This window comes from Bubalus bubalis, chromosome 13, assembly GCF_019923935.1.
Source record: "Bubalus bubalis isolate 160015118507 breed Murrah chromosome 13, NDDB_SH_1, whole genome shotgun sequence".
NCBI lineage: Eukaryota > Metazoa > Chordata > Mammalia > Artiodactyla > Bovidae > Bubalus > Bubalus bubalis.
The window spans coordinates 10,437,079-10,463,487 of record NC_059169.1 but is presented as its reverse complement, the minus strand read 5'-3'; the positions used below and the strand labels follow the sequence as shown (position 1 = coordinate 10,463,487).

Sequence of the window (26,409 nt, the reverse complement as noted above, 5' to 3'; positions counted from 1 at the left end):
CTTCATGTCCTTGCCATGGATTTAAATGAGTTATATTAAGTAAAGCATGTGGCTACAGAGGCTCCTAGGTCTGGCCACTAGAGAAAGGAGTGATCACATCACACAGGACTAGAGACAGATGATGGAAGGGCTGACTTTCTAGATGAGGTGCATTTCCATGGAAAAGATGATGAGAGCCTTCTTGATGCAAGGATTATATTGCACATTAAAGAAGATACACCATGGCCAGAGTGCTACCTAAGAAGAAGTTTGGGCAAAGATCCATTTTTTCTGTTCATTCATGTGTGTAAAGAAGGATGCTTTTTTGAAGGAGAGCAGTGGATGGAACTATGCTCATACATCAATTCTGTTATATCAGAAAATGTGAGAGATCTGGTCACCAAATCACCTATCACTATCACTTTCTTTTTTAAAAAATTTCTATCCATTATGTTTTGATTAAAAAAAAAAAGTGAAGTTGACTCATTTGGGCTTTCCACTTACTACTGTGTGAGCTTAACCTTCTGAGTCAACTTCCTCACCCCTGAAACAAGAATAAACAAATCCCACCCACTCTACTGTAGAGAGGTAGTATATTCATCAAATCGGTTCATACATGTGCCAGGCTTAAGAGTGTTAGGTAAATATAGTTAACAGCGATGTAGAATATTTTTATTTCTATGGTCCTTTCTCTAAAAACACCACCGGGGGGTTTACTCAGAAATATTATATGCATTTTAATGCCGAAGAAAAGAATGAAAGAACTTTCAAAAAACAAAACAAAACAAACCTCTTTCTACCTGCATGTTTCAGAAAAGAAAACAGAAGGTAGGACTAAGAGGGCTGCGTTCCTAGACTCGGGCAGAGGCAGCCACGAGTGTTTCTGCAACAGATCCTAGAAGACTAGACACTGCTTCTATGACACCCTACCTTGGTGACATCTGTGTTCACCCTTTTAAAAAAGCCAAGCCAGACACAGGATCTACCCCCAAAGGGAAATGCCAACAAAATAGCTTCTATTTCTTGAAAGGAAAAATGGATTCCTTTTAGAGTCTAATAAGCAGGAATCTGGGCAGCTTTGGCTCCATCCTATGCATTGTGATGTTGGGGGAAGATTTGAACTATCAAAATCCTAAAATCATTATCCCAGAAAGGCAAACCTGGGGTGAAGTGTGACTGTGAATCTCTTTAACTTCTAGATATTTCAAGACACCTTAATCCATATTTTCTTAATCCCCATAGTTTTCTTTTTCCTGGAAGCTAGGACTAAAGGAGACACTCTCACGGAAGAGTACCCGGAGAGCGAAGGGATTGAGCAGGTGCGAAGGGATTGAGCAGGTACGAAGGGAAGAACTCGGGCCTGGCCAGGGATGCTCCTGGTCTCTGCCTCCGGCGGGGAAAGCCCGGCGGAACCGGACCAAGGCAGAAGGCAGGTTTCCAGCCGGAGCTGAGCCCGCTTCTCCCAAAGCCCTGGGGCTGCGCACCCCTGACGCTGCCTTAGTCTGGTCGGGGGCAGGTGCGGCGGGGGTGTCCCCGAAGGAGAAGGGGGCGGAGGGCAAAGGTCAAAGCCAAGCTTCCGGCAGGCCGGGGAGCCCACACCCAGGGCAGGAGGGAGGGGTTAGGGCCGGCCGGGGCCGAATTGGGGCCCCAGGGCGGAATCGCGCCTACGGAGAGCAAAGCCTCTGTTATTTAATCGAGAACCAGATTAACAGCCGAGGAGGAAAAAAAGGCAAGAAGGTACCGCTCTCGCAGCTCTGGGAGGCGGAGATGATGGGGGCGGGCTGCCCGAAAAGATGGGGAACCCAGAGGGAGAGAGAGTTGCAAAACAAAACCAAAAAAATGCAACAGAGTCGGGAGGGGAGGAGAGAGGGAAACAGAGGGGGAAGCGAGGCCCGAGGGCCGTGGGGGAGGGGCCCTCCCCCCAGGCTGGAACCCCAGGAGCCAACCGACGCCCCTGGACCCTGGAGAGGAGGGGAGACCGGGGGCCAGGCCTAGGGGCCCCGGAGGAAGGCGCTTTGTGTTTGAAGGGACTCCCGTCTTGGGCCGGTCCCCCAGTTTTCTGGAGTTTTGTTCCCGGTTTAAAAAGAAGTTTTATGTCACCCGTGAGAGTCCGCATTTTTGTGGGATTCAAATATTCCTTAATTAGGTGTTGTCTCTTTACAGAAAGAAAATACGCCTTTTATTTCATTTTACTTTGCCGTTTTAATTTACTCCCTTTCGTGTTTAATAACTAGGTAGGGAAATGTTAAACAGCTGCTGTAAAATATTACAAATCCCGCTCCCTGGGAACGCGGAGAGTGAACTTTCCAGTGCGGTGTCCTGTCCCAGAGAGGGGGCCCTTGGGAGGAGACCCACAAAGCCCAGCTTGGGGGTGGGGGTGCAGGGGGGTCGGTGTGCTCTCGCCCTCCCCCCACCTCGCGCCCCTCCCCCACTCCCGCCCCTCCCCCCATCGTACAATGCCATCTCCTCTTTCGGTTGCCACTGGGGGTGGGGTGGAGGTGGCACGGGTTGGAATGAGGAGCTGAGCGACACCCACCCGTCTACTCCAGGGGACACCTTAAGCACCCTCCCCTACGGTTCTAAGCGGGGCTGAAACGACTTCCCCAGATCTAGAGAGCTTGCCCAGTGAAACTGGCAAATCAGGGGCAAAATCAATCCAACAGGAAAAGTAGAGGCGGCCAGGAAAATGTCTGGCCTTGGGCTACTGGATCCTGGCTTGCTTCTTGAGTTTTGAGAGAAGTGAGAAAAAGAAAAAGGAGCCATAGTTTTTCTACGGCTAAAAATGCAAGAGGGGGTGGGGTTTGCTATCTGGTTCCGGGCCGACCCTTTAGCAAAGGGTCAGTATTTGTCTGCAAACTGCAGAAACTCCCCAAGGGATCTGGAACACGAATTTGCAGGGCAGTGGTTTCCGTCTACTGAACTGTGTGTGATGCCGGTACGCTCATTTTGCTGGCAAAAGAGTCTGTCATAAAATGTAATACTGACTATAAAACAAATCAGCGCTTTGAAACGACTTGCTTCAGATGTTTTCATAAATCCCTAATGGTTCAGGCACTGCCTGCTATTGATAATATTAATGTGTTAATAGTTCCTCTGAAGCAACAGCACTGGGTAGGGCCGGACACACACACACACACATACACACACACGCGCACACGTGCACACACAGATGGGAATACCATGGAACTGGAAAACAATGCTTTAATACTCCCTTGAGATCCAGCTGCACTTTGTTGACCTTAGAAAACCAGATCCAAGTGAGAAATCAGATATTCTCAATTCTTGGCTGAAGCTCCCCTTTAAAGTGTTTTCCTTCGGTTCACAGAAAAGTATAATACACAGGTACATGGGTACATATAAAGGCCTGTGAGGACAACCATGTTCCTAGCAGCATTATTCACAATAGCCAAAAGGTGGAAACACCCCAAAGGTCCATTGACAGGTAAACAAAATGTTATGGATCCATGCATTGGAACATTACTCAGTCATGAAAAGGAGTGGAGTCATGAAAAGGAGAGGAAGTGGAACAGAGGTTATCAGTGGCTGGAGGGGGATGGGAGGTTAGTGCTTAATGGGGACAGAGTCTGTTTGGGAAGATAAAAATGGTCCAGAAATGGATGATGTTTGCAGCTGCACAACAATGTAAATGCACCTAAAGTCACAAAACTGTATATTTAAAAATGGTTCGGATGGTAATTTTTATGTCACACGTATTTTACCAGCATGTTTTAAATAGGGAGAGAAAGCCACGTGAGTAATGGACATGAGTTCTCCGCCCTCTGCATCTCCTACTGCTGTCTCTCCCCCACCACGGGCCCACAGCGGCCTCCCCAGGGCCTTGGAGGGAGGCTGCCCCCGGCTCCCCCAGGGCTCACGCTGGGCTTCCTTTGCTCTTAAAGAAATGGGAAGTTTTATGTCTACAATTCTCCAGACAGGCATGCAGTCCAGGGAAGCCTTCCCATTAAAGGAATGTAAGAAGCCGGAAGGATATTTTTCATGATATCATTCCTTTGCCCTTTCCTAACAGGCATTCTTCAGATTGGAGGAATCTTAACACCCCAGTCTGCTTGCCAGGGGCCAAGGACACTGGTTCTTTTCAAGGCACGTTTCTACCTCAGGACCACCTCAGCCCTTGGATTTATGCGGTCCCTAGAAAGGTCTAGAAAGTCAAAGGTGAGGAAAATGGCGTCGGCCGGGGGGGCGGGGGGGATGGCACTTGCTGGAGTGCAGCGTTTACCTGCACTTGCCTTGAATCACATCACGATTTTGCCCCTCACAGATACACAGGGAACCACCCATGCTGTCGGGTCTGAAGGCAGAAAGGGGCGCCCAGATACTTCTCTCAGTAACACAGCAGACACTCGACCTTGAACACAGGTTTTCTAATGCTTGCACTTGGGGTCAGTTTATGTAAGACATGGCCAGGGCGGTCAACAAGGAGACAAACAGTTGGCATAAGTTCCGCAATTCCAAGTATCCCCTTAAATTTCCCTGACGTGCTATTACCCCAGAGCAGGCTCCCGGGAACTTCCGGGTCAGTCACACAGGCCTCGGTCAGCTTTGTATCTACAGTCTGTCATGGCCAGCTCTCTTCTCCCTGCAGGTCAGGAAGAGGCATCCTGCGTCTGGTGAGGGAGCCTGTTCAAAGCCCTCAACGGGGACAAGGACACAATGTGAGCAGACTTCTATTTGTTTTCAAGGTGATGGGCCCAAGGGCGAGGGACCCCAGACAAATAAGGGGAGTGGGCTTGAAGGGTCCCATACCTGCCAGGGAAGGCCCACTGGAAGGAGGTGGGGAGCAAATGCAGGGCTCCCACTGTGAAGCCGCGGCCTTGGAGAGGGCGGGGTGCCTGTGACACGCGACCCGGTAAAGACAGAAGCAGAACAGAGTGTGAGGTGTGAGCCAGCTGATGGGCCTGAAGCTGTCAGGACCTGGAGCAGGCAGAGAAGCCAGATCTGCCTATCTAGGAGAACTTTGCAGCCCAAGCATCCAGGTTTTCTACATCAGCTGCTTCACCCAAGTTACTGCCAGCTCATAAAGTGCTTGCCTGACTCACTGGCTTTTCTCCCTATGATGATGCTGTTTTATTAAATGTTGTTGAAGCTGGGGGAGGGCGGGGAGGGTGGGGGGGTCGCCGCAAGGTTGAGGGGAAGAAGCAGAGAGAGACAAGTCAGGGGTGAATTCCATGTTACTGTTATTTTCAAAAGGAGTCTTTCTCAGTTTTGCTTCCTTCAAGGCTGTCCCAAAATTTGGTTAGGTGGGATGGGTAGGCCCTGATCATATGCAAGGTTGTATTTAAATGTGCTGGCACTCTGTGTCTGTTTATGTATAGTCTTGAAGGATCAAACATACATTTAACCTGCATAAGTATTCCTTATATCAGAGCAGAAACATGGCCAACAGGTTCTAAGGAGAGCTGGTGTTTACAGTGTTTGGAGATATGTGTGAGAAGATTGTGTTTTGCTTTATGCATACATATTTGCTTTGGCTGGTAATCCTTCTGGAAGCCTGACCGTTTTGACTACTTCAGCGTGGATCGCCTTGGGGGGTGGGAAGAAGTATGCCAAGTTGCAAAGTGCTCTTCTATTTTAAAAGGTGCTTCTCCCCGTGACTGCCCTGCCAGGGGATGGCAGGCTGTTTTCTGGATGCACTTCCTGTTTTTCCGGATGACCCAAGTTCTCAGATAATCCAGGGTGGGTCAGCATCAGCTTGGGGAGGGGGGGGCGGTGTCCGTGGGGGTCTCTGCACCTCAAGGTGGTGTCATGGGTACAGGCTCTCCCAGCTGGAGGCCCCAGGAGAGCCCGCCTGAAGGTCCCAGGCAAACAAAGCTGCCACTCCCAGGAGACTTACAACAGCCAGGCCCTGGGGCCACCCCTCAGCGTCCCTCCCCACTCCCCCCAGGACAGATCTCGTCACCAAGCCCCCACCCACTGACGCACCAGGTTCTCTCCGCGCTCACACTGAACCAACAGGGTAAAAACCACTGCCTTCACGCAGCCTCCAGATACCAACCTGGATTAAACAGGCCTGGCCACAAAAGCCGGTGGAGAAATTCAAGACCCTCTCCTCAAAAGTTCAGACAGGAGGGCCACCTGGGGAGACGAACCTCAGGGACCCTCTGGGATCAGGGCTGCTTCTGGAAGCCCACTCCTGGGGTAGGGGGAGGGAGGGTCCCACGATCTGGTTGCTAACCTCTGAGCTGTGCACACTGGTGGGCTCCTGAGAACCCGAGCCGGATCGTCAGTGACCCCTCGCCTCCCCCGCCACCCCCCCCCCCCATTTCCTGCTCTGGGATCTCCCGCTGTAGTCGAGTGTGAGCGTTTCCTGTGCCGGAGGGACTTCTGAAACCGCGAGCGGAAATCGGGTGCCCGGCGGGGGACGCGGCGACGTTTCTGCGTCGCCCACGTTTCTGGCCCCGGCAGCCAAGACCCCCACGACCTGCCGGCTTCTCGGCCGGCGCCGCGACGATGGGGAACGACAGTTACACCCGAAAGGAATCAACAACTCCTCGCGGGGCCACGACTCGCGTCGCTCCGCACGCGCAGGTTCGGGCCCAGCTTTCAGCAACACTCACCCCACCAGCTCCCGATCGCTAATCACTCGCTCGCAATTTGTGGGCTGCGATGGAGCTGCGCCCCGGCCTGCAGTCCCCCCCAAATGCAAGCCCTTTGGCAGCTCAGACACCCAGCGAGCTGTCCTCACGCACGCCAGGCTGGCACCTCCCGCTGGCGCTCGCCTCTCCCCGCCCTGTTCCCAGCAGCTGAAATGGATGTGATTCCACGCACACCCTGCGCGCGCGCACACGTGCACACACGCACTCTCCCGCCGACGCCGCCGGCACACGCGCACGAGCCTGGACGTTTCCTTATTGCGCTCGCTTTGCGGGACGTGCTTTCTGGCTCCGGGTTCCCTCTTTTCGTTCCTTCACCTCTTCCTTCGCCACTTTCCTTCTGAGCTTCCCGTCCTCCCCGAACCCTGGCCTGCCTCATTCCCCTCCAGCTGCCCCGTGGGGTCCCTCGCCTTCTCCGCGGGATGGAGAAGGGGCGGCGGAGACGCGCCCTGAGCGCGCGGCGCGAGGGCCGTGATACGCGCGCGGCCGGGACCGCAGGGCTGGCCTCTGGCCTGCGCCCTGTTTGTTTTCCCTTCGCCCTCTGAATGCTAGATTAAGACGTAAAGATTACCGGGGCCGAATAATGCCGGGAGTCAACACTCGAGCAAACAAAAGTGCTTGCACAACTCCGCCAACCCCGCTGGGACCCGGGCCGCGGGGCTCGGGGAGAGAACGCGCTCCTCGCTGCTAATTACAAATAAATGATGATGTGCTCACTAAGTAATTGATTTAATGAAGTTCCTATGAAACTATTAAACCCGGGTGGAGGTCAGGCTGGAGGCGCCCCAGAGCGCCCATTGTGGGCTGTTTAACTCCACCAGGCTCCTCGGAAAGACATCGGGGCTAATAGGTGAAGTCACAGCTGCTCGCGCTGACTTCTCGGAGCGCCCGGCCGGCCGCGGGCACCCTCGCGCCCTCCTCCTGTCGCGCCCTCGTGCCCCGCCGCCCGCGCCCCGCGCCGGCCAGCTTACCCACGCCACTCCCAGCCCCGCCGCCGACTCCCGAGGGCCTCTCCAAAGGGATCTCGGGTCTCGTTAGGAGCGGGAAGTTGAGCACTGAACTTGTGTGCACCCGCCAGCAGTCGGCGGCGCCCACCGCCGCCCACCCCCTCCCTCCTCCCCCCACCCCCGCCACTTCGTGCAGGAACTTCAGCCAGTGTGCCACGCAGGGTGCTCGCGCGTTCTTGGCAAGGTGCCTGGAGCCCAGGCGTGTGCCCAGTGCAGGGGCGGGGGAGGGGCGCGGGGGGCGAGTTGTGCCTGAGCGAGTTTGTGTGTGTGTACGCGCCACCCTGGACAGTGTGTACGGGGCCAAAAGGCCACGTTTTTGCATCTCTTGCCCTGACCTGCGGCCTGTTTGTGCAAAAAAAAAAGTAGTCAGGAAGAAGGGGACCGAAAAAAGGATTAAGAAAGATGGACCAGGTTAGCAACTGAGCACGTGAGCCCCAGTGTCTGGTTTTGCAGACCTGTTGCGCGGGGGGTGGGGGGGGGGTGGGCTGGTCTGGCCCAGCCCCTCTCCTCCCCACCGCCCACATCGGCCCCCACCAGGCGGCTCCCCACCCTAGAGCGACGCCTCCAGCTCCAGACGAGGCGGAGGGTGCAGGCCGCAGGCTCGAGTCTCCAGCAGACTGATCCCAGCTACCCATCCCCACACCTTGGCTTGAACTGCTTCTCCTGCAGCATGGCTTTCTGGGAAATGTGACCTCGCCTTACCTGGAGGACCCAGGGAGCTCTTGAGGGGCACATCCCCAGGAGAATCAGATAATGCAAATGAATCCAGGGTTAAGGGTGCCAGACGCCTGTGCAGGACATCTAGGGTCCAAACCCCTCTCTCTGTCTGTCTCACTCTCTCTCTCATACACACACACACACACACACACACACACACACACACACACACGAAAGAGCACTTAACTGAGTTTCTTCCCACCTCCAAGGGACCTTGTGATAAAAGAGAAGGCCCATGTCCATCTGGAGCCCCACACCAGGAGACACGGGCCCTCATGGGGGCAATCTGGCTGCAGAAATCAATCCCCCAGAGTCTTCTGCCTCCTTCTCCGCAGCCAAGTCTTGTCTCTCCTCATGGAGAACTGATAGCAGAGTTTCTTAAAACATGCACTGCATTTATGCCACAGTTAGTTGGCAGTAAAGGTTCCTTTTTTTTTTTTAATGTTAGGAATTTCCAGCTGCTGAAACCAACTTCCATTTGCTTTGAATCAAATGCCTGGGACTGGGGAGAAGGGGATCTTTGGCGTGGATGTTGGCACCCTTAAACAGAGCTCCTCCCTAGTCTGGGTCTTCGGTCTCCATGAGGGCCTCCGCTTTCCACTCTTGAGCGGGAAAACGAACAGGAACCCTGAGCCTGGCCTGAGGTCTCAGTTTCACCGTCTGTAAAATTGGATTGGAGGTCCTGGGCCGAGGCCCTTGGGCGCCTTATTTGTGATCCGCGAAGGGGCGGGAGGGGGGGGGGGAGGAGGAAGCCAGGAATGAAGCCGGTTTGCGCCAGGCCTTTGTCTTTCTTTGCAGAAGCTACTCCCTTTGTAAGAGAACTCCCCGCCAGACTGCCTACTCGAGTTTTGGAGGGCTGGGGTGTAGATGGTCTCCATGCAAGAGGAGACTTTGGAAAGGAGAGTGGGTGTCCCGGCCCAGCGAGGCCCGCGCGGCCGGTGTTTGCCGAACAACCCTCTCCGAAAGGTGCCCAAAGCCGTGCACGCTGGCGGCGGGCGCTCGTCCCTGGCCCAGAGCAGCTGTTCCCATTTCCTCCCCGCCCCCGGCCCCCAGCCCCTCGTATTCCTTTAACGCCTGCTGCCGACTACATCTCTGCCGCCCTTAATGCAGGATGGGCCCTTCACTTCAGCCTCCAAATGAGAAGTGACATTTTCACTCGGCCCAGCCAACGCGTGAGCAGAGCGCGGGGACACAGGCCCATTGACGGAGCCCGGCCGAGGGGCCGGCGGGCTCGGCGTCACCCGAAGCCGCCTTAATTAATACCATCTTAAATAGTCCAGCAGCCAGCGAAGACAAAGTTGAAGAAAGACTTTAAGGCTGAGTGCCCCCTCGACAAGCTCTTTTTCCCCGTGTCATTCAATATTTAATGCGCCCGCTTCTAATGCTACTACTGGTGTTCCTTTCTCAGCAAGGACATTATTTTTTCACGGTGCCCATAGCCAGGGAAAGCCCTTTAGGCAAAGAAAATCAAAATGTTTGTTGTTTGGGATGACTTATAACTCTTGTTTAACACAAGCACTTTCAGGAAAGTGTAACAGGCGCAGCCTCCAAAGCAAACAACACAATCCTTGTGACAGAGTCAGACACAAAAAGCACATTGTCTTGCGGGCTCCCTCTTTTCTCTGGTGCTAGATGGGGGCCTGTCTCTCAGTGAACGCCGCGATGCCATTTCACTTTTGAACTATTGTTTTTGAGTTATGCCATGTGGTCAAAAGGAGCGAGAAGGGGGTTGTTTCCAGGCTCATAAGACAAACGAGTTGCCTTTTCATTGAAATCCCCCCGCGAGCCTTGAAAACGGAGTTTAAATGTCACCTCCGCCTTTCTAATGGGCGCAGGGCTGGAGGCGACCCTTCAAAGCGCCTGGGTGATAAACGACCCTTATTAAATATGGCCCGGGCCGCTGGGAACGTCCCTGGCCCGGCCCGCGCGTGGGAGAGCGCCCCTCGCTGGAGTGCCCCGGAGAGGCTGGAGCTTCCCCGGCCGCCGGGGGTGGGGGGCCCGGGCCTGGGCTCAGGGGTCGGCGTGGGGTGGGGGTGGGGGTGGGGGTGGGGGTGGGGACCGAGGGTGGGGGCCGTTGTAAGACAACTTATTATCTGCCGCCCCATCCCGCCCGGTGCGCCCCCGTCCGCGGAGACCCGGCGTGAAAGGTTGGTGCGTTTCCCCCTGACTTCTTTTTTGTCCGTGGCCCAGTGGCGTCTTCAAGTCTGAGCTGCAAGGTTACTGATTTGCAGGCTGCATGTTAAGGCAGCCCATGTAAGTAATTTCTGCGGGCACCCCAGCAAAGGAGAACAAATCGCTGACAAAGGCGAGCGCTTTCGATTCAGCGGCGTCGTTAAGGCAACCCCGAAGTATTCCTCCTATAATAAGTTCCACTTCAAAGGGTTTCTCATTCAGCGGTGACTGCTTCGCACTTTTATTAAGTCCGGGCTTTTTCACTCGGAGGAATCATCTGTTTGGTTATTTTTCATCGTGTTTATTTTTCACCATTCACACAGTACTTGTATTAAATAAACAAAGAACAATCGCTCTGCAAATAAAAGTACTTAGGTGGGGAGAGAAGGAAGAGGAACCCGGGCTGAGGCGCTCCTGCTCCCCTCCCTGTTCCCCTCCCCCCGCTCCCGGCCTCTGCCATCACCCACCCCCACCGGCCTTTCTCTCCTCCTCTCATTCTTTCTCCTTTCTCTCAAGCTGGGAGATTCTAAGGGGGAAATCTTAACAAAAAAAGTGGATGGAAAGACACATATATGCCTGTACATATATACTGTTACATCTAGGCAATGCGATATAGAATATGTATTTCTGATCAGGTGAAAATCGAGGGAGCTAACTTGGAATGAAAGGAAAGGTCACTGCAACTCTATCTTAATAGAGTGTCTCCAATACTGTGGACCCTCCTGCCAGACTCCCCTGGCCTTGCCCATTGCCATAGCAATGCCTACGCTCAGTGTGGATGTACCATAAAAGCAGTACTTTGAATTTCAAAGAACATGCCTTTGAACTTCTCTGTGCCTGCTTAGGCACTCCCCTATGTGAATGTGTGCTCCGGAGTGTGAGTGGGCGTGGGAGATGACAAGAGTGTGAGTTTCTTGCGAGATTTTCTTCACAGAGACCAAGCGTGCTGGCCACCCCAGGGCGTTGTCACCGTGGACCTCCTTCCCAACCCTCCAGCCCTGGAAGGATGGCTTTCCTGGCCATGTGTCTGTTTTGGTAGACTGCTGGTGGAGGGACCAGCAGGCAGTGTGGTGTGACCGGCTGACAGTATTATTGTACGTCTGGGTTGTTTCTCTGTGCAGCTTGCTTTTCCTGTGACTTAAGGTGACCACTTGAGAAATCAGATTGTCTCTGCAGCTGCCACCCCAGTTGTAGTTCCCAGCCAAACTGGAATAACAAATAGTTCAGGTGAACATCTCTTGTTCCTTTTCATAGAGAAAGAGATAGATGATAGATGGATAGAGAACCACTATGGTCTCTGAAAGCTTCCAAATGCGATATTTGGGATAAATGGCAAAACTGTGATGTCACAGATCAGTTCTGACTTGGCTTTCAAGGAATTTGGGCGTCCTCTTTTCCTGTCTCCAGGGCCTCCTCTTTTCCTATCCCTCTTGTGTGGTCATCTCCATCTCTTTAAAAGAATATAATGCCTGCCCTCCAGCTCTTTCTCTGTACTCTAGCATTTAGGAGCATTAGCTTTACCAAAGAGCATCCTAAATGGGGAAAAACACATATAAACAACAAACACTCCTGTGTTTGAAGATCCTCCCAGCCTGGAAAACAAAGGTAGATGATTTAAACAGCGTTCACAAGGGCCACGAGGGCCACGTTTTGCCTAGGAAAGATAAAGTCTTTGATGATAGCCAACTTAGTGTCAATAGTGGCTTTCTTTGAGACATATTCAGATGGGAACCTCTTGCTTGCCAATTGCCATAGAAATCTTAACACACCATGAAGGTTGTCCAAGCGCCAAGCCTTCCGTTCTGGACTAAATTACTTTGAAGTGGCACAGGACGAGCAGTGGTCAATTTCAACTCTATAGACTGGACAGAGACACTGGGAGTGGGAGATTGTGCGTTTTAAAGCAGAAAATAAGAAGGGGAAACTTGTTTTATACACTCTATACAAGGTTCTGCTCATTGTCAGTTATCTTTTATCTTTTATATTTCCCATGAATGATTCATGTCTTGGTGGCTTTGTGTCACCCCTCTTTTCACGAGAAACTTCATTAGAGAGCTATAAGTTTTTCCATTGATTGGGGACTTCATTTGAGTGTTTTTCTCCTTCGTCTTCTGGTTATTGTCATCTGGCTTCAAATAACCCCTTGCAACCTGTTTTCCCCTTTACTATGTTTACCTGAATCCGACTTAAAAAAAAAAAAAGCCCACTCTAACCTTTTGGAGAACTGTTTATTGACATTACTACCGATTGTTTTTGACTAGTTGCCTTTTATCAGTTTTGTATCAGTCAGCTTAAAAACAAACAAGGATTCAGCCTTGTTAATATGGACAGCCAACCTTACTGCTCTAAGCCACTTGGGCATTTTGTGGCAATGAAGCAAATTTCTTCATAACACCTGCCCCAAAAGGCTAAATTACTTATCTCCACTCAACTTCCAAGTAAACCACAGTACAAGTGGGTTCTGATTCCCATCACCTAATAAATAGAAGAGGTGTTTAGTGCCCGCTACTCAGCTTCATTCAGGATGTTTTGAACTCCATATCCACCTTAGCTCCTGATTCTTTCAGCTTCTTTGTGTCTGCAAACATCTCACTTGTCCTTTTCTCCATCTTTTCCTCGTTGTTATCCTTTTTCTTTAGAAAGAGGCTGGACAGCAAAGAAACGCTAAAATTTGCTTTTCAGCTCTCCACTGATGAGGATCACTAAGGCTATTATTAATTTTAACAAATGCGTGCAGTAACCCCTAAGATTTATGCCACTGTGCTGTGCAACCTGCAGGGCTTAGTCTTCATAAATATACTGTACTCTCTAGATTAGATTGTAAATTAGACCAAGCTGTAAACATATTTTATTGCTTGGGGAGGGTAAAGAAATAAAGAGATCAAGGGAAGAGAACCGAATGGTCACTACATGAGCAGCCTGTTCTGTTTGGAAGAGAATGGCAGAGATGTGCCACCATGTAAAACATAAGCGACGCATAGGAAGAATACTTTTATTAAACTCTTTACTTCATAATCATTCTTGCTTTCTATCGGAGGTACACATTTTAAGTTTTTACTTTAAGTGTATCAGGAACCAATAAATCTGTGGCAGAGTTAACCTATGCATGGCAAAATACATAAAATACATATTCCTTTGTTTCATAATAAATAAACCTGTAGCATAATAAAGAATAGTGCAAACTACCATTGAAAAAGTTGTATAAATAAAACAACTCATTATAAATCAGGAATATTTTGTTTGAATAAGTTTACGATACATAAATTATCCCCCCAAAGTTCATACCTCATCTTATTTTGTCTATTTGAAAGAGCTTTGAAAATGAATAATACGAAAATCAAATAAACTTTAAAGATGTAGAATTTTTTTATATTCAAGTTTTATGGTCTTTTTCTTTATAAAGGAGGGTCTGCATGTTTCATATTCACCGTAACAATCTGAAGACAACATTGAAAGGCTTTCAAAGTGACAGCACCATGCACTGTACTAGTAATAGAATATATCTATAAACTATATATCATCTCATCAACACAATGCAAAAAAGAGACATGCAGGAAGAGTCCTGGTTTTCACATTACGTTGTTCATTCAAGTAAGCTTAAAAATATATTTTTCCCATTTTCTTTCCTTTTTTTTTTTTTTTTAAATAAATCGTAGGTCATAAATGACCATCTCTCACCAAAATGTATAATATAATTCTTTGGTGTGCTTTGAACTCTTCCAGGAAAAAAAAAAAAAAAAAAAAAAAGGATGATGTCTGAAAATAAATTAATTCAACTGTACAAATAATAGTGTTCACATACAAGTTATTAACAATGACAAGACTACATCCACCACTCACAGCACACAAAACAAATTTCTACAAACCCTGGGGAAGGGGTGTCTTCAGGGTCTCTGAGGATAAATTAGTGCTCTTTAGTCTATTTGTATGATGTTTATGATGGACTACGTTTTGCACACGACATGTGTTGTACCAACCAAAAATAAATTGACTAAGAGTTATTGTCCTAGGTCCTTGACCTTTTTTGTCCTAGCTTGACAGCCCTGGCAAAGGTCACACATTCATCAGTGTTTGGTGGTAGCTATAAACCTTTTAACAATTTTAATATGTATAGCAACTCCCTCCCCTCTTGTAATGTAAATCATACAGTGTCATTTTCAAGTGGGATAGAGTTCTGTATGCTCAGGTGGAAGAAAATGCATTAGAATGCAGTTTCCAGCGCTGAAAAATAAAGACTTTTTAAAAGGTCAATAAACAGTATAAAAGAGGGGTTGACCTGTTTTTAAAACAATAGCTTTCCTAAAAAATAGGCATGTTGCCAACATCACACCTCCTTATACTTGCCTGTGAATTTTGGCATCCCAAGAACTTAGGATCTAAAACATAGTATTTTTATTACACAGGAAGTTTAGACAGAGTAAAGAGGCAGCAGCTGAGATTTTTGATTTAAAAAAAAAAGAAAAAGAAAGCACTTGAATTTCTTCTATTTTATAAAATATCACAGTTTCACAGTTGTCTACTGCAGCAGTTCTTCTCTCCAGTTGCTTGAACAATCACAGTAACACAATACATGGAGACGTACTAGGCTGCTGCATCTCTTTTTTTCAATCATAACAAGCAGGGTACTGAAGGAATAATCCTGTATAAAAATACTGTTATGGTGAGATCAGTAATAAAAGAGTGGGAATGAAAAATTACATGTATTAGAACGAAAGGGTCTTTACAAATATTTTCGGACACAGGTACAGTCCAGGATCTGTTGGTGATGCAGCAAGTGTGTGTGGTTTACAATCAAGAGGCCTTTGCAGAATTAGGGCCCAGGCGGGAAGCAGAGGGGCTCCATTATGGTGTCAAAGGCGGTCTCGAGGCACTCCGGGAAGTGCAGAGGGCCTTGTTGCTGTGTTGAGTGCTGACTTAACGCTCTTTTTCTCACCCTTGTAAAGAACTACATATATTGCATTGGCAGTGTGTTTCGATGAACTATGATCTCTCCATTTATCTTCCTTGGCACAGTTTGCTCCCAGTCCTGTCCCCCTGCAACATACAAGTCCAGCTTGGTTGGGTTTGTTGTTGTTGTTTGTTCGTTTGCTTTCTAAGGGGGGGGGGGAAAGCCCAAATATCTTAATTAAATTAATTAAATGTACCAACACCATAGGGTTTCATACTAAATAAATAGGGCTAATTAGACCTGGTGGCAAGTCTGAGTCGCGGGTTTGTCTGAAGCTCGGCATTGTCTCAGGTTAGGATGCGGTCCAAGGGCTCCCACTTATTACTTTACTGATGGTGATGGCGACTGATCGAATCTAATGTATCGTCCGCACGACTTCAGGGTTCGCGTACATGTCCTCATCATCAGACTCGGAAGTGGTTCCATTGCTCGAAGGGGCGTGCAGGTGGCTGGGGGCTCCGCCGGCCTGGCATACGTACCACTCATTGAGGTTGGTCACCTGAGGGGACAGAGTGCTCGAGCGACTCCTGGTGGGGTCTAGTACAGGGGACAAGGGGGCGCCCACTGGAGTCCCCACTGATGAGTAGCCCAGGGCTCCTGGAGAAGGTGGCGGGGACTTGCAGTGAATCTTCATGTGTTTCCTCAGGGAGCTTGGGTGGGTGTAGGACTTGTCGCAGCCCCGGACCTTGCAATAGTAGGGCTTATCGCTGGTGTGGACGTGGGAATGTTTCTTCCGATCGCTGCTGTTGGCAAACTTCCTGTCACAGCCATCAAATTCACATTTGAAAGGCTTTTCCCCTGCAAGAAAGCACAGGGGAGGTTAACAGGGGCTCTTCAGAGTCCTCTGAACTTGAGAGAATAATCTTCAAGCAGATAGAAGGATGCAACTTCCCATTCTCTTGAAGACCGACTCCCAGCCTAATTCCCAATTCCCAGGTTCCAGAATGCTACAGGGAAGGGATACTTCCAGGATGGGCCTGGTGTCCCATGGCCTGGAGGCTCTCCTTGGACTTGGGTTTTGGGAGAGGCTGGATGTCGATCCTGAAGTACCATAGGGGTCAAGGCGAGAAGGGCTAAGAGCTTGGATCAGGCAATAACGCTGAAATTCAACGGGGACCCAAATACCTCCATCCTTGTCCCCCTTGGGTCTACACACACAAAAATTCAAACAGATCCCCTGTCAAGATAAATGCTGTTGAAATAACTTCCAAAGCCACAGCTTAGGTGAAGACCGTAAGAAAAGGAGAAGGAAAATAAACAGATACTCAAGTAAAAGTAAACTGGGATTGATCAGTAAAATTATAGTAACGGCATTTTGTTTCAGAGAGTTCCCCAGGATTTCATTGATGGAAAAGAAAGGCAATACACCAAAACCCCGATCTCCCCAGAAATAAAGACATCTGTGAAAACCACGATCCGACCACTAGATTTTTTACAAGCCTAGCTGGGCACAGAATAGGCTCTTGGCCTCTTCCTTCTCCCAGCTCTTCTCACAACTTACTGGGCAGTTAAGACCCTAGCGGAACAGAACCTTAACAAGCATTAATAAAGACCACAAACCTCAGCCAGAGGCTTCTTCTAACATACTGTTTAACAGTAAACAGGGGAAAAAAATGCTATTTATCAGAGTCTTTGGGCCCACTGCCCCTTTAAGCTGTCCTACCCACCCCAGGAAGACAGGGCCTTTAAACATAAGGTCCTAGGTGCAGGCAGTAGAAATGCTAAGACAACTAGATAATCCAGCCACTCTACACCTTGGTCTTAAAAAGCAAGGACAGAAAGACAGCAGGTAGCAGTTATGACTTCCCCCCTCACCTTAGTATCCATGAACTTGATGTATTTGAGTCCATAATTGAACGTTATCTCATACATACTGTGGTATAGTAATATATTTATTCCTTATATTTGAATTATTTTAAAAGGAGTTTCTCTACATTTCAGCAGCTACTCTGCTGATATATGATAGTCTTTTCCTTGTTTTTCAACAAATTGTTTTTAAAAAGCCAAACAACTATTAAGACAGCTTAGTGTACATAAATTTTCTGTGGTGGATTCTCCTATACAAATATTTCGGTGTAATTTTCTCTCTTTTAACTTCAGAAATGAATAACTACTTCAGTGCCAAGAGTATATTAGCACATCTGAAAAGTATTCAGATGCCTGTAACATAACTTACCCTACTTGGAAGTATTGTTTAAAAATTGAGTTATTATTCATATACCTCCTACATTGGCCTACAAAGAGAGGGAAAAACACAACCTAATGCGATGATAGTGACACCCTTTAAAAATTCTCTGTGGAGGGGCTGCAACAGAAATCAAGTTTTATCAAAACACTGGTTATTTGTCCTGATTCTATATTCCACTTTAAGTTGGAGATAATACTAACTTAATATAGCATTCTTCCCCCTAAAAAGCATAATCAGCTTTTCTTCAACATGGAGGCTTAAGTGGATTTATTCACCCTATGCAAATGTTGCTTTTTAGAACATTGTGTTTCTGCACAGGCTAAGCATTTATTGTGCAGAATAAACGGCTGGGACGTTGCAAGCTTCACCACTGCTCACGATAAAGAGAAGCATTAAGAATCAGGCCCAGAAAAGGCAGATACCATGTGGAAAGAAAGGTAGAAAAGCCAGCACGAGGGGAGATGGAGGAAGAAAATAGAAAAAAAGGAAAGGGTGATAGAATTGCCTATTTTATTCGCGGGGTGGGCAGGTGGGGGAAGAGCCAATTCTACCTGAGTAGGAAGGGTGAGAGGCCCCAGTGTTTACATTTCAGACGCTGACAGTGGGGTCACGTCGGAATTTAACTACTTATAGGGTTTTAGAGAGTGAGGGAAGCTATGTGTGAGAACTCCAAGTCCAGCTCCAAGAAAGGTTATAAATGGAATTGGGGGCACATGGGTCAGGAAACGGGCCTTCTGGAGTGGTCGGGGGATTATTTCCTTTGATCAGCCTGTCCCGGGATCCCCGGATAACTGCCCGCCCCCCCCCCCGCCCCTCCAAAAAGGGAGAGCGTTGCGGTGGGGAGGGGAGTCCGGGCTGGCCCCCACTGGACACGAGGATCGATGGCTCAGCGGCCCAGGGACCGCCAAGAGCACCCAGCGCGGATCCGAGCATCAAGGGGCGGGCGCTCGCATCCCTGCCGCAGGGACCGGCGAGGCCCAGGCCGCCGCCGCCGCCGCCGCCGCCGCGAGCCGAGCGGGGACGCAGTCCTGCGCGCTGGGAACCCGAAAACCAAACGGCCCGGGTCCCCGCCCCCGGGGGAACCGGAGGGCCGGCACCCGCGCCGTCAGCTTCCAGCTCAGTGCGCGAAGCGGCAGAGCACGGCCCCAGCTCGGGGCAATCTCCGGGCCGGGAGGGAAGGTCCCCTCCCCTCGGAGGTGAAAAGGCCGCAAGGGCCTGAGGTTGCGGGCGCCGTCAGGGGGTTCCCCTTGCGGGGGGCGGGGGGCGCTTCACCGCCACAACCCCAGGCCTCCGTCTGGTCGGGAAGTGCTGGGCCCTGGGGCCAGCCGCTGGCTTAGAGGGGCCGTGGAGGTTTTATGAGAGCCCGGTGGGAAATCTCCTTTTGGAAACATCATTTAAGGCGGGCCGATCCCGATGAGAAAACAACGTAGCTGGCAGACCGGCCTCCGGGGAAAACGGGCTCCCAGCCTGGGGGCATCGGCCAGGCCACAGACGGCCTGGCGGGTCCCGGCGGCAGGAGCGAGGCCTGGGGTTCCAGACTCGGGCCCCCCGGGCCCGGCTCCTCGCGCAGATTCCCCGCCCCTCCCCGTAGCCTCGGCCGCTGGCCAGGCGTTGGGGCCCCCGCCTGGCGGCTGCTTCCTCGTCACCGCCGCCGCCACCGCGCCGATAAATCAGCCAAGTAATTGCCGAACGTAAACTCCAGTTACTTAAGTGTCCTCTGAGGGGTAATCTCGTCTGTCCTTATAAATCCCGACCGAGCTCGCGCTCATCGGCGCTCCGGCCCTGCGCGCGCGCCCACCCGGCGCCCGAGGCCGCAGCTGCCCTCACCCCAAAAGGGGGCACGCCCCCGCCCCCACCTAAGGCAGGGGCGGGGCGGGCGGGCGGGAAGGGGCCCCACCGCGGGCGGTGGGCCTCAAGGAGCCTCTGCAGCCCGCCCCGTCCTCCTCTTGGGAAAACTTTCTCCAAAATGACGGAAACCAATTTCTCAGCACCCTCTAGGGCCCGTGTGATAAAACGTGTGACGGCGCGTGTGAGTATAGGTGTGTATGAAGGCGTGTGAATGAGCAAGTGTAACTGTGTGATCAAGGCCCAAGAGTGTCCCAGCTCTGAGGGAGGGGGTCAGAAAGAACACGGGTGTGTGAAGTTGTTGCTGGTGTGATGTGTGTGCGCGTGAACGTGTACGTGTGGGGTGTGTAATCGTGGGAGAGTGTGTAAGCGCGCGCGCGCGCGCGTGTGTGTGTGTGTGTGTGTAGGGGGAAGGTCTCCGGGGGGCGCATTCCTTTCGCACTCTACACCCTGCCCGGAAGGGACAAGACCCCCTTCCCTGTCCCGTCCCGGAGGGGTCACACCGAGCTGGGCCCCCCGCGGCCCCGATGTCACCGCTAACCCCCCCACGCGCCCCAAGCACGCCCGCTCTTCGGTCACCGCGCGGGGCCTGCCATGCGGTGAGGGGGAAAGTGCCGCCGGACCGGCTCCGGTCCGGCGCTCCTTCCCCATCGCCCTCCCCAAGTTTCTGGAGCCGGGCGGATAGGGGCTGCCGACCGTCCTGGACGCCTTCCTGTTCTGGCGGCGGCGGCGGCTTCTGCTCCGGGGCGGCGGCGGCGGCGGCGGCTGGAGCGCGTGGCCGGTCCCGGCGGAGGGGGCTGCGGGGAGCGCTGGAGACTCGAGCGCGTAGGAACGGAGCGCGGGGGCCTGTGTGTGTGCTATCGAATTACTTATTCATAGAAAAAAAAGGGGGGGGGAGGGAGAGAAAAACAAGAAGTCACATGTCCGGGTTATACAGATGCGAAGAGAAGCAGCGGAAGGAGGGGAAAACAAAAACATGAAGGCGAGCAGGAGACGAAGGAGGAAGAGAAAGCGGCGGCAGAAGCGGCGGCGGCGGCGGCCGGGGACAGACACCCACCTGTATGAGTGCGCTTGTGTATCTTGAGGTTCTCGGAGCGCGCGAAGACCTTGCCGCAGCCCGGGAAGGGGCAGGGGAAGGGCTTCTCGCCGGTGTGCACGCGGATGTGGTTGATGAGCTTGTATTTGGCCTTGAAGGGCTTGCCCTCGCGCGGACAGTCCTCCCAGAAGCAGACGTGACTGCTCTGCTCGGGGCCGCCCACGTGCTCCACGGTGACGTGGTTCACCAGCTCGTGCATGGTCCCGAAAGTTTTGGAACAGGGCTTGGAGCCGCCGGCCGGGGGCGGCGGCGGCGGCGGCGGCGGCGGCGGCGGCCCGGCCAGCTCCTCGGGGTCGATCCACTTGCAGATCAGCTCCTGCTTGATTGGCTGCCGCATGTAGCGCAGGAAGGCCCCGGCCGCCCCCGGGAGGTGGGGGGGCTGTTGCGCTGGCGCCGGGGGCGGCGCGTGGTGTTGCAGGTGGGGTCCCGGTCCTGTGGCTGCGGCCGCCGCCGCTGCTGCCGCGGCCGCTGCCGCCAGGTTCAGGTTTAAGTTCACGGCTCCGTAGCCGTGCAGGGCGGCGGCCGCCGCGGCCGCCACCGCCCCGTAGTGCGCGTCCCCCGAGCGCGGCGCGAAAGGCGGCTCGGCGCGGCCATACAGCTCCGCCGCCGCTGCCGCAGCCGCGGCCGCTGCCAGCCCCAGGCGCATCTGGCCGTTGAGCGGGTGCGGGTGGCCGCCGGGGCCTCCCGGCGGCTCGTGCAGCGAGGGGAAGAGCGCCGGGCCCCCGCCGCCGCCGCCGCCGCCGTCCGGGCCCGCGTAGGTGCCGCTGGCCGAGATGAACATGCCACCCGAGGCGGGAGGCGGGGCCGGGTGCTGGGGGGAGCCGGGGCCCGAGCGCGGCTCCCCTCCGAGCGGGGCCCCGTGCATGGCCGCCGCGGGGGCCGTGGCGGAAAGGTCCCTCCGGAGGACGAAGTCCCTGCTGTGGCCTTTGCCGCTGCTGCCGCCGCCGCCACTGTTGGTGGTGGTGTAGCCCGAGAGGGCAGGAGGAGGAGGGGTGGGGGGAGGAGGGGGAGGAGGAGGGGGCGGAGGGGAGGGGGGAGGAGGAGGAGGGGCCGGGGGCGGGGGCGCGGGGGACGGCCCGCCGCGGGCGCCCCCGACGCCGGGGGCGGTGCGGGCGCCGGGGTGCACGGCCGAGGCGGCGGCGCGGGCGTTGGCCGCCGGGGACTCGGACGGCGCCGGGAGCGCCTGGGAGGGAGGTCTGGGGCCGGGCGCGCTCGCCTGGGCCATGTGCTCCGGTCTGAGCGGAGCGCGAACCACGCCGGGGTCAGCGACCGGGTCCCGCAGGCGGAGGTGCGCGGCCGCGGCGCGGACCCGGGAGTGGGCGGGCGCGCTGGCCAGCGCCGGGAAGCCTGTCATGTTCTGCAGCGGCCAGGCGCGAGCCGCGGCCGGATCCGCTAATCTCGGCGCGGGCGGGTTCCTCTTGCTCAAAGGGGGCTCCATCAGAGCGACACAATCAGACCCACGGACCCTCCCTGGGGGTACTTTTTTCCCCCCTCGGCCCGCCCTCAAAAACATGTATATGTTAGGCGCTCTTTAACTTCTTTGTCTTGGTCTCCTAACTCCGCTCATTCCCGTTCCCACTCAGTCCTCCAGCGATTGGCCGAGCGGACACCACCTCGGAGCTGCACAGTGGGACCGAGATTTTGGAAATGGCAAGGGTGGGATTGGAGGGAGCCGCGTGATTGGCAGCAGGCGCGGCTGCCCGATTGGCTCCCTTTCCGGCCTTCGGCCCAGCGGGCACCCGCCCCAGCGCTCGCGGCCGCCTTCGCTTTCGCTTCGCGCCCCCTCCTCCCCCGGAGCCCCGCGTCCCCGCCTCCCCCGGGATGCCCAAGTTGCACTTGCAGAAAGTTTGCGGCCGGCCTGCGCGCGCAGCGCCTAGCGTTCCCAGTACGCGCCTTGCGGAGAGCGTGCGCCGGCACGCGGCCGAAGGGCGCCAGGCGGCCCTGGGCTGGGGGACCCCTCTGGGGAGCAAAAGGCGAGGGGAGGGGGAGCCCCCAACTTCAAAAGCATTCTCTCACTGCACACCGCGTCCCTTCCAGCATCCAAACACTTTCTTACCTCCTCCCTTGGAAGAGCGCCGGGCTGCTCTCTGGGGGAGGAGGGGGTGAACAGATGTATGGCCTCCATCGTGCTCGAGGACAGGATGGTGGAAACTTCTTATTTGGGAAGGCACTCAATCTGCCGAGCGCTCGCGGAGGGCGCACAGACAGTAGACGGAATGAGAAAGGATATTAAAATCCTATTGGTTGCCAAACACCAGGTGAAGTTAAAATACATCTTTCCCCAAAGGAACCGTCTTACCTCGACTTTTTAGCTCATGGAATCCTTTTCAGCATGGTTCAAAGGAGTCAGCTCGAAGTGTAATCTCACTGCTCATCGGTTCTAGATCTGCCACTTCCAATTAGATCTACGGAGGGGGAGGGGCATCGGGCAATGATTCTAACTTTTGCTTCTCCGAGATACACTGGCAGGGCAGAACAGACAGCATCTGTCCAGGGGGAAGCGGCTGAATAAACCATATCTTTTAAACAGCAGTTCTCCTTCCGGTGCAGAATGCAGTCCACATGGGTGCCTCATTTTCTCCGAAAGGACCACAAGTTAGATTGAAGCCAATAAAATAATTATTTTAAAAGCAAGCAGTATCTTTGCACTTTATGTGCTAATAGAATAACCTGTTACCATTTTTCTAAAAAGTTCATCAAGCAGGAGAGATGCTTTCCTTGAAAACCATAAAAACTGGCTTTCAAAAAAAGTAAGCCTCACCCCCTTTCAAGCGATTTGCTATCAAATCTTTTTGAAGAGAGAAATAGGTCCTTGCATCACTTGGGAGGGGGCAGTGAAATGTGATATCCCTCACACTTAAGGGTTCTTATTGCCCTAAAGTGTCATTTAGTTTTTAAAAAGAAAACATCTTAAAATTTTGCCATATGCCATGGTGCTCAAAAATTAAAGTCAGGTTTTTAAATTGTTTCTGCTGCCCTACATAAAATTATTTTTTAAAAAGAAATCATGACTAAAATTCCCCCCCTCCGGGTTTGGGATACAGTAAAACATGTTATCCACTTAATTCGTTTGCTGTCCAAGTTAAAAAAAAAAAGACTCCATAAAACCATCATCTGTGAGATCATCCTGAGAAGTGGGAAGAATTATTTTGAAAAGAGCTGATTCCATAGCTGCATTTACACTGGTGTGAACAATGTTTAACAGGGAATTTCCCTGCGAGCCTTGAGAATGTCATTACTCTTATAAAACTGACAAACCAACAAAGAAAATAGTACAATCAGATTTCAAATGGGTATTTTCTTTAAGCTTCAGTGAAGCTCAAATAAGGTGAAATAAGCAAGGCTTGAGTGCAAACACAACGAAAAACAATTTAATAAACAACAGAGACAAAATCCATATCTGTATTTGGAGAGGACGAAGTCTTTCAGAATGTTTTTTCCAAGACTTAAACAGTCTCAAGCCACCCAGGCAAGGTGAAGGAAGGACTGTGTCATCTCTATGAATGGTTTATGAAGAAAGCATCTTATTTGGAATTGTCCACTGTCTTCACTTCCTCTCAGAACCTTGCAAAGGAGGCTCCTCTATTTGAATTTTTTTAGCAATAATCATCAACAAGTCCATAATGGCAGCGTGGTGTGCAATCCTGCAGGTTATAAGTAAAAACAAAGCAAAAAGAATGAATAAAGAAAGAAGAAAATAAGCCCAACCTAGCCTTTAATATAGATTGTTGAGCATTTTTATTGTGCAATAAAATGGGTACCTCCACCTCTTTCAAAATAGCTTTTCCTCAAAATTATAACTGCTTTGTTTTATTGAATTGCTGAAATTTAATGGTTTAATGGGTGAAGGCATGAAGGAGAGGCTGTAAAAATGTGAATAATGGTGCAGCAGAGCCTTGCCGGAATCTGGAACCCGCCTCCTTGTACAACTCTTGTTAAACACAGCATGATATGTATCTGTCATCGATTTAATATGTCTTAATTCAAATATAGCTCCCTGATCAATTTCTTTTTATGGGAAGCTTTAAAAAAGAAAATCTTCCTTAGGAAATGATAGAGGTTTGGATAGCAATGAGAAAGAGAGATACTTGTGAAATGTGTTTAATGAATATTTGCAAACTTATGACCAAACTCAGACCCTAAAAAAGATAATTGACTCAGGTAAATCGACTTGAGATGCTAATTCTTAAAAGAAAGAACTGGAAGCAAAATTTCAGTCAACACCAATAAGGCGCCAATAAACCGCCTGCCAATTAAACCTGAGAATAGGCCTGGCTAGATGATCATCAGGAAGGCTCGCAGTGGATTTCCGGATTGCCTGTCTTTATAAAAGAGCTTTTTATTTTGTAGAGGCGCTTTTTGTTATTGTGATGACCCGCCTGACCCCAGGTGCGCTGGTTCTTTTTCAAGCCATTTTGAGAGCCAAATCAAAACCCCTTCACATCCCGAGTTTCTAAGGACCCAATAACTGTCACACTTCCTAAGTAAACACCAACAATTTCCAGGGCGTTGAAGAAAATAAATACTAGTGTGGGTTTTTGGTTTTTTTTTTTTTAAGCAAAAGGGTGTAGAAGTCGTTATGCCAGTTCCCCTGTGGATTTAGCCCCATATTTCCGCGGTGGTGCTGGTCGCCAGGGCAGAGCCTCCAAACCCTTGCTCCTCTCTGCGCGTTTGCAACGGAGGTGCTGGTGTGGGGCCAGCAACGTGGCGATCCATGGAGATGTCCTTTCTAGGGTCAACAGGTGCTCCTCGGGGAACCTGGATTTCCAGACTTCTCTGCTGCACCCCGAACCCCAACCGGTTCCCGGCCCCAGACCAAGGCGCGAAGAGGGTGGGAAGACGCGGTCAACGCCGAGCCGGCCGGAACCCAGCGGCCACGCCGCGCTCCGCTGCCCGGAGGCGGCCGAACCCGGTCTCGGGGTGCCCAGGCGGGCGCTCATGGCTCCCCGCTGTTCCGAGGGCCGGGAAGGAGGTGTACTGCGGCTCCCCGGTGCCCTCCGGTCGTCCCTGGACTCAGCCAAGTCTCCTCGCGATGGGTGTGGGCAATTAATAAATTCTATGGGAAGTGAATTGGACATTTCCTGGCTTTTGAGCCTTTGTCTGATTGTTTCGGCAGGCGGGGGTAGGGGGTGGGGAGCAGGGGGTACGCCGGGGACGGGGAGGTGGACAAGAAAGGAGCTGGGGGACCCACTGAGCTGGCCTTTATTGCCTTTCCAATTGCTTTATGGCTCGCCCATCCCGCGTGGTTTCCGCAAGGGCGGCCTCCTTGCAGAAGGGCTGGGTGCCCAGCGGTTTGGAGCACCTTGCGCCATCTGGGCTGCGCCAGAGGCAGGTTCAAGGGCGGAGAGGGTGGTCGGAACCCCTCGAAGGGTCAGAGGACTTTTGTAGCTCAGCCCAAGGGCTCCCTAGTGGGTGCTCAACTGGGAGAAGGGTTTATTAGCAGACAGTTGGGGGGGGGTGGGAGACCTCTCAAAAGCTGGGGCGAGGGGAGCACGGGGACCCGCAACACTGCGTTTCAGTTGAGCTCTGTCGTGGCCGGAAGTGATGAAGACTAAGGATTCAAGGGCTTTTCCCGAATCAAGCTCTCCAGGCCACTAGGCAGTGAGGTACCCGGCCCTTTGCCCTGCTCGCACTCGGCGGGTACCAGTTGCCCAGACCCCAGTCCTCACCACTGGTGACCTGACTTGGTGGGACCTGCGACCCGGCCCTGGGGCCTTGGGTGCCAGGAAGGAACGCTCAGGTCTCAGTTCTAAGAGTTTCTCCGAGGGTTCCCTCCGTTTCCCGCCCTTCTGAGCCGCAGCTGAATCCTCAGACTCCTCGAACATGTGTGAGGCTGAGAGTAGACA

General features: G+C 52.2%; 1 protein-coding gene and 1 long non-coding RNA gene across 6 annotated transcripts; one reads left to right on the top strand and one right to left on the bottom strand.

The window, feature by feature from the left end:
- Window positions 1-1,423: 1,423 nt before the first annotated feature.
- LOC102403599 lies at window positions 1,424-25,638 on the top strand. 5 transcript variants are annotated; one of them, XR_326291.4, is made up of 4 exons: window positions 1,424-1,716; window positions 4,007-4,152; window positions 4,583-4,652; window positions 25,297-25,638. It is a non-coding gene; the product is annotated as an uncharacterized LOC102403599 (long non-coding RNA). The 5 variants fall into 5 exon arrangements; XR_006543987.2 differs by lacking the exons at window positions 1,424-1,716; window positions 25,297-25,638 and adding exons at window positions 5,576-5,673; window positions 6,288-7,503 and having other exon boundaries at window positions 4,093-4,152; XR_006543988.2 differs by lacking the exons at window positions 1,424-1,716; window positions 25,297-25,638 and adding an exon at window positions 5,882-7,503 and having other exon boundaries at window positions 4,114-4,152.
- ZIC5 (Zic family member 5) lies at window positions 13,465-25,049 on the bottom strand. Its single transcript, XM_025262631.3, has 2 exons — window positions 20,525-25,049; window positions 13,465-16,232 (listed from the first exon to the last, which is right to left on the bottom strand). The coding sequence occupies exons 1-2, from the start codon at window positions 22,074-22,076 to the stop codon at window positions 15,790-15,792; spliced, it is 1,995 nt and encodes a 664-aa protein (XP_025118416.3). The 5' UTR covers window positions 22,077-25,049; the 3' UTR covers window positions 13,465-15,789.
- Window positions 25,639-26,409: the final 771 nt, after the last annotated feature.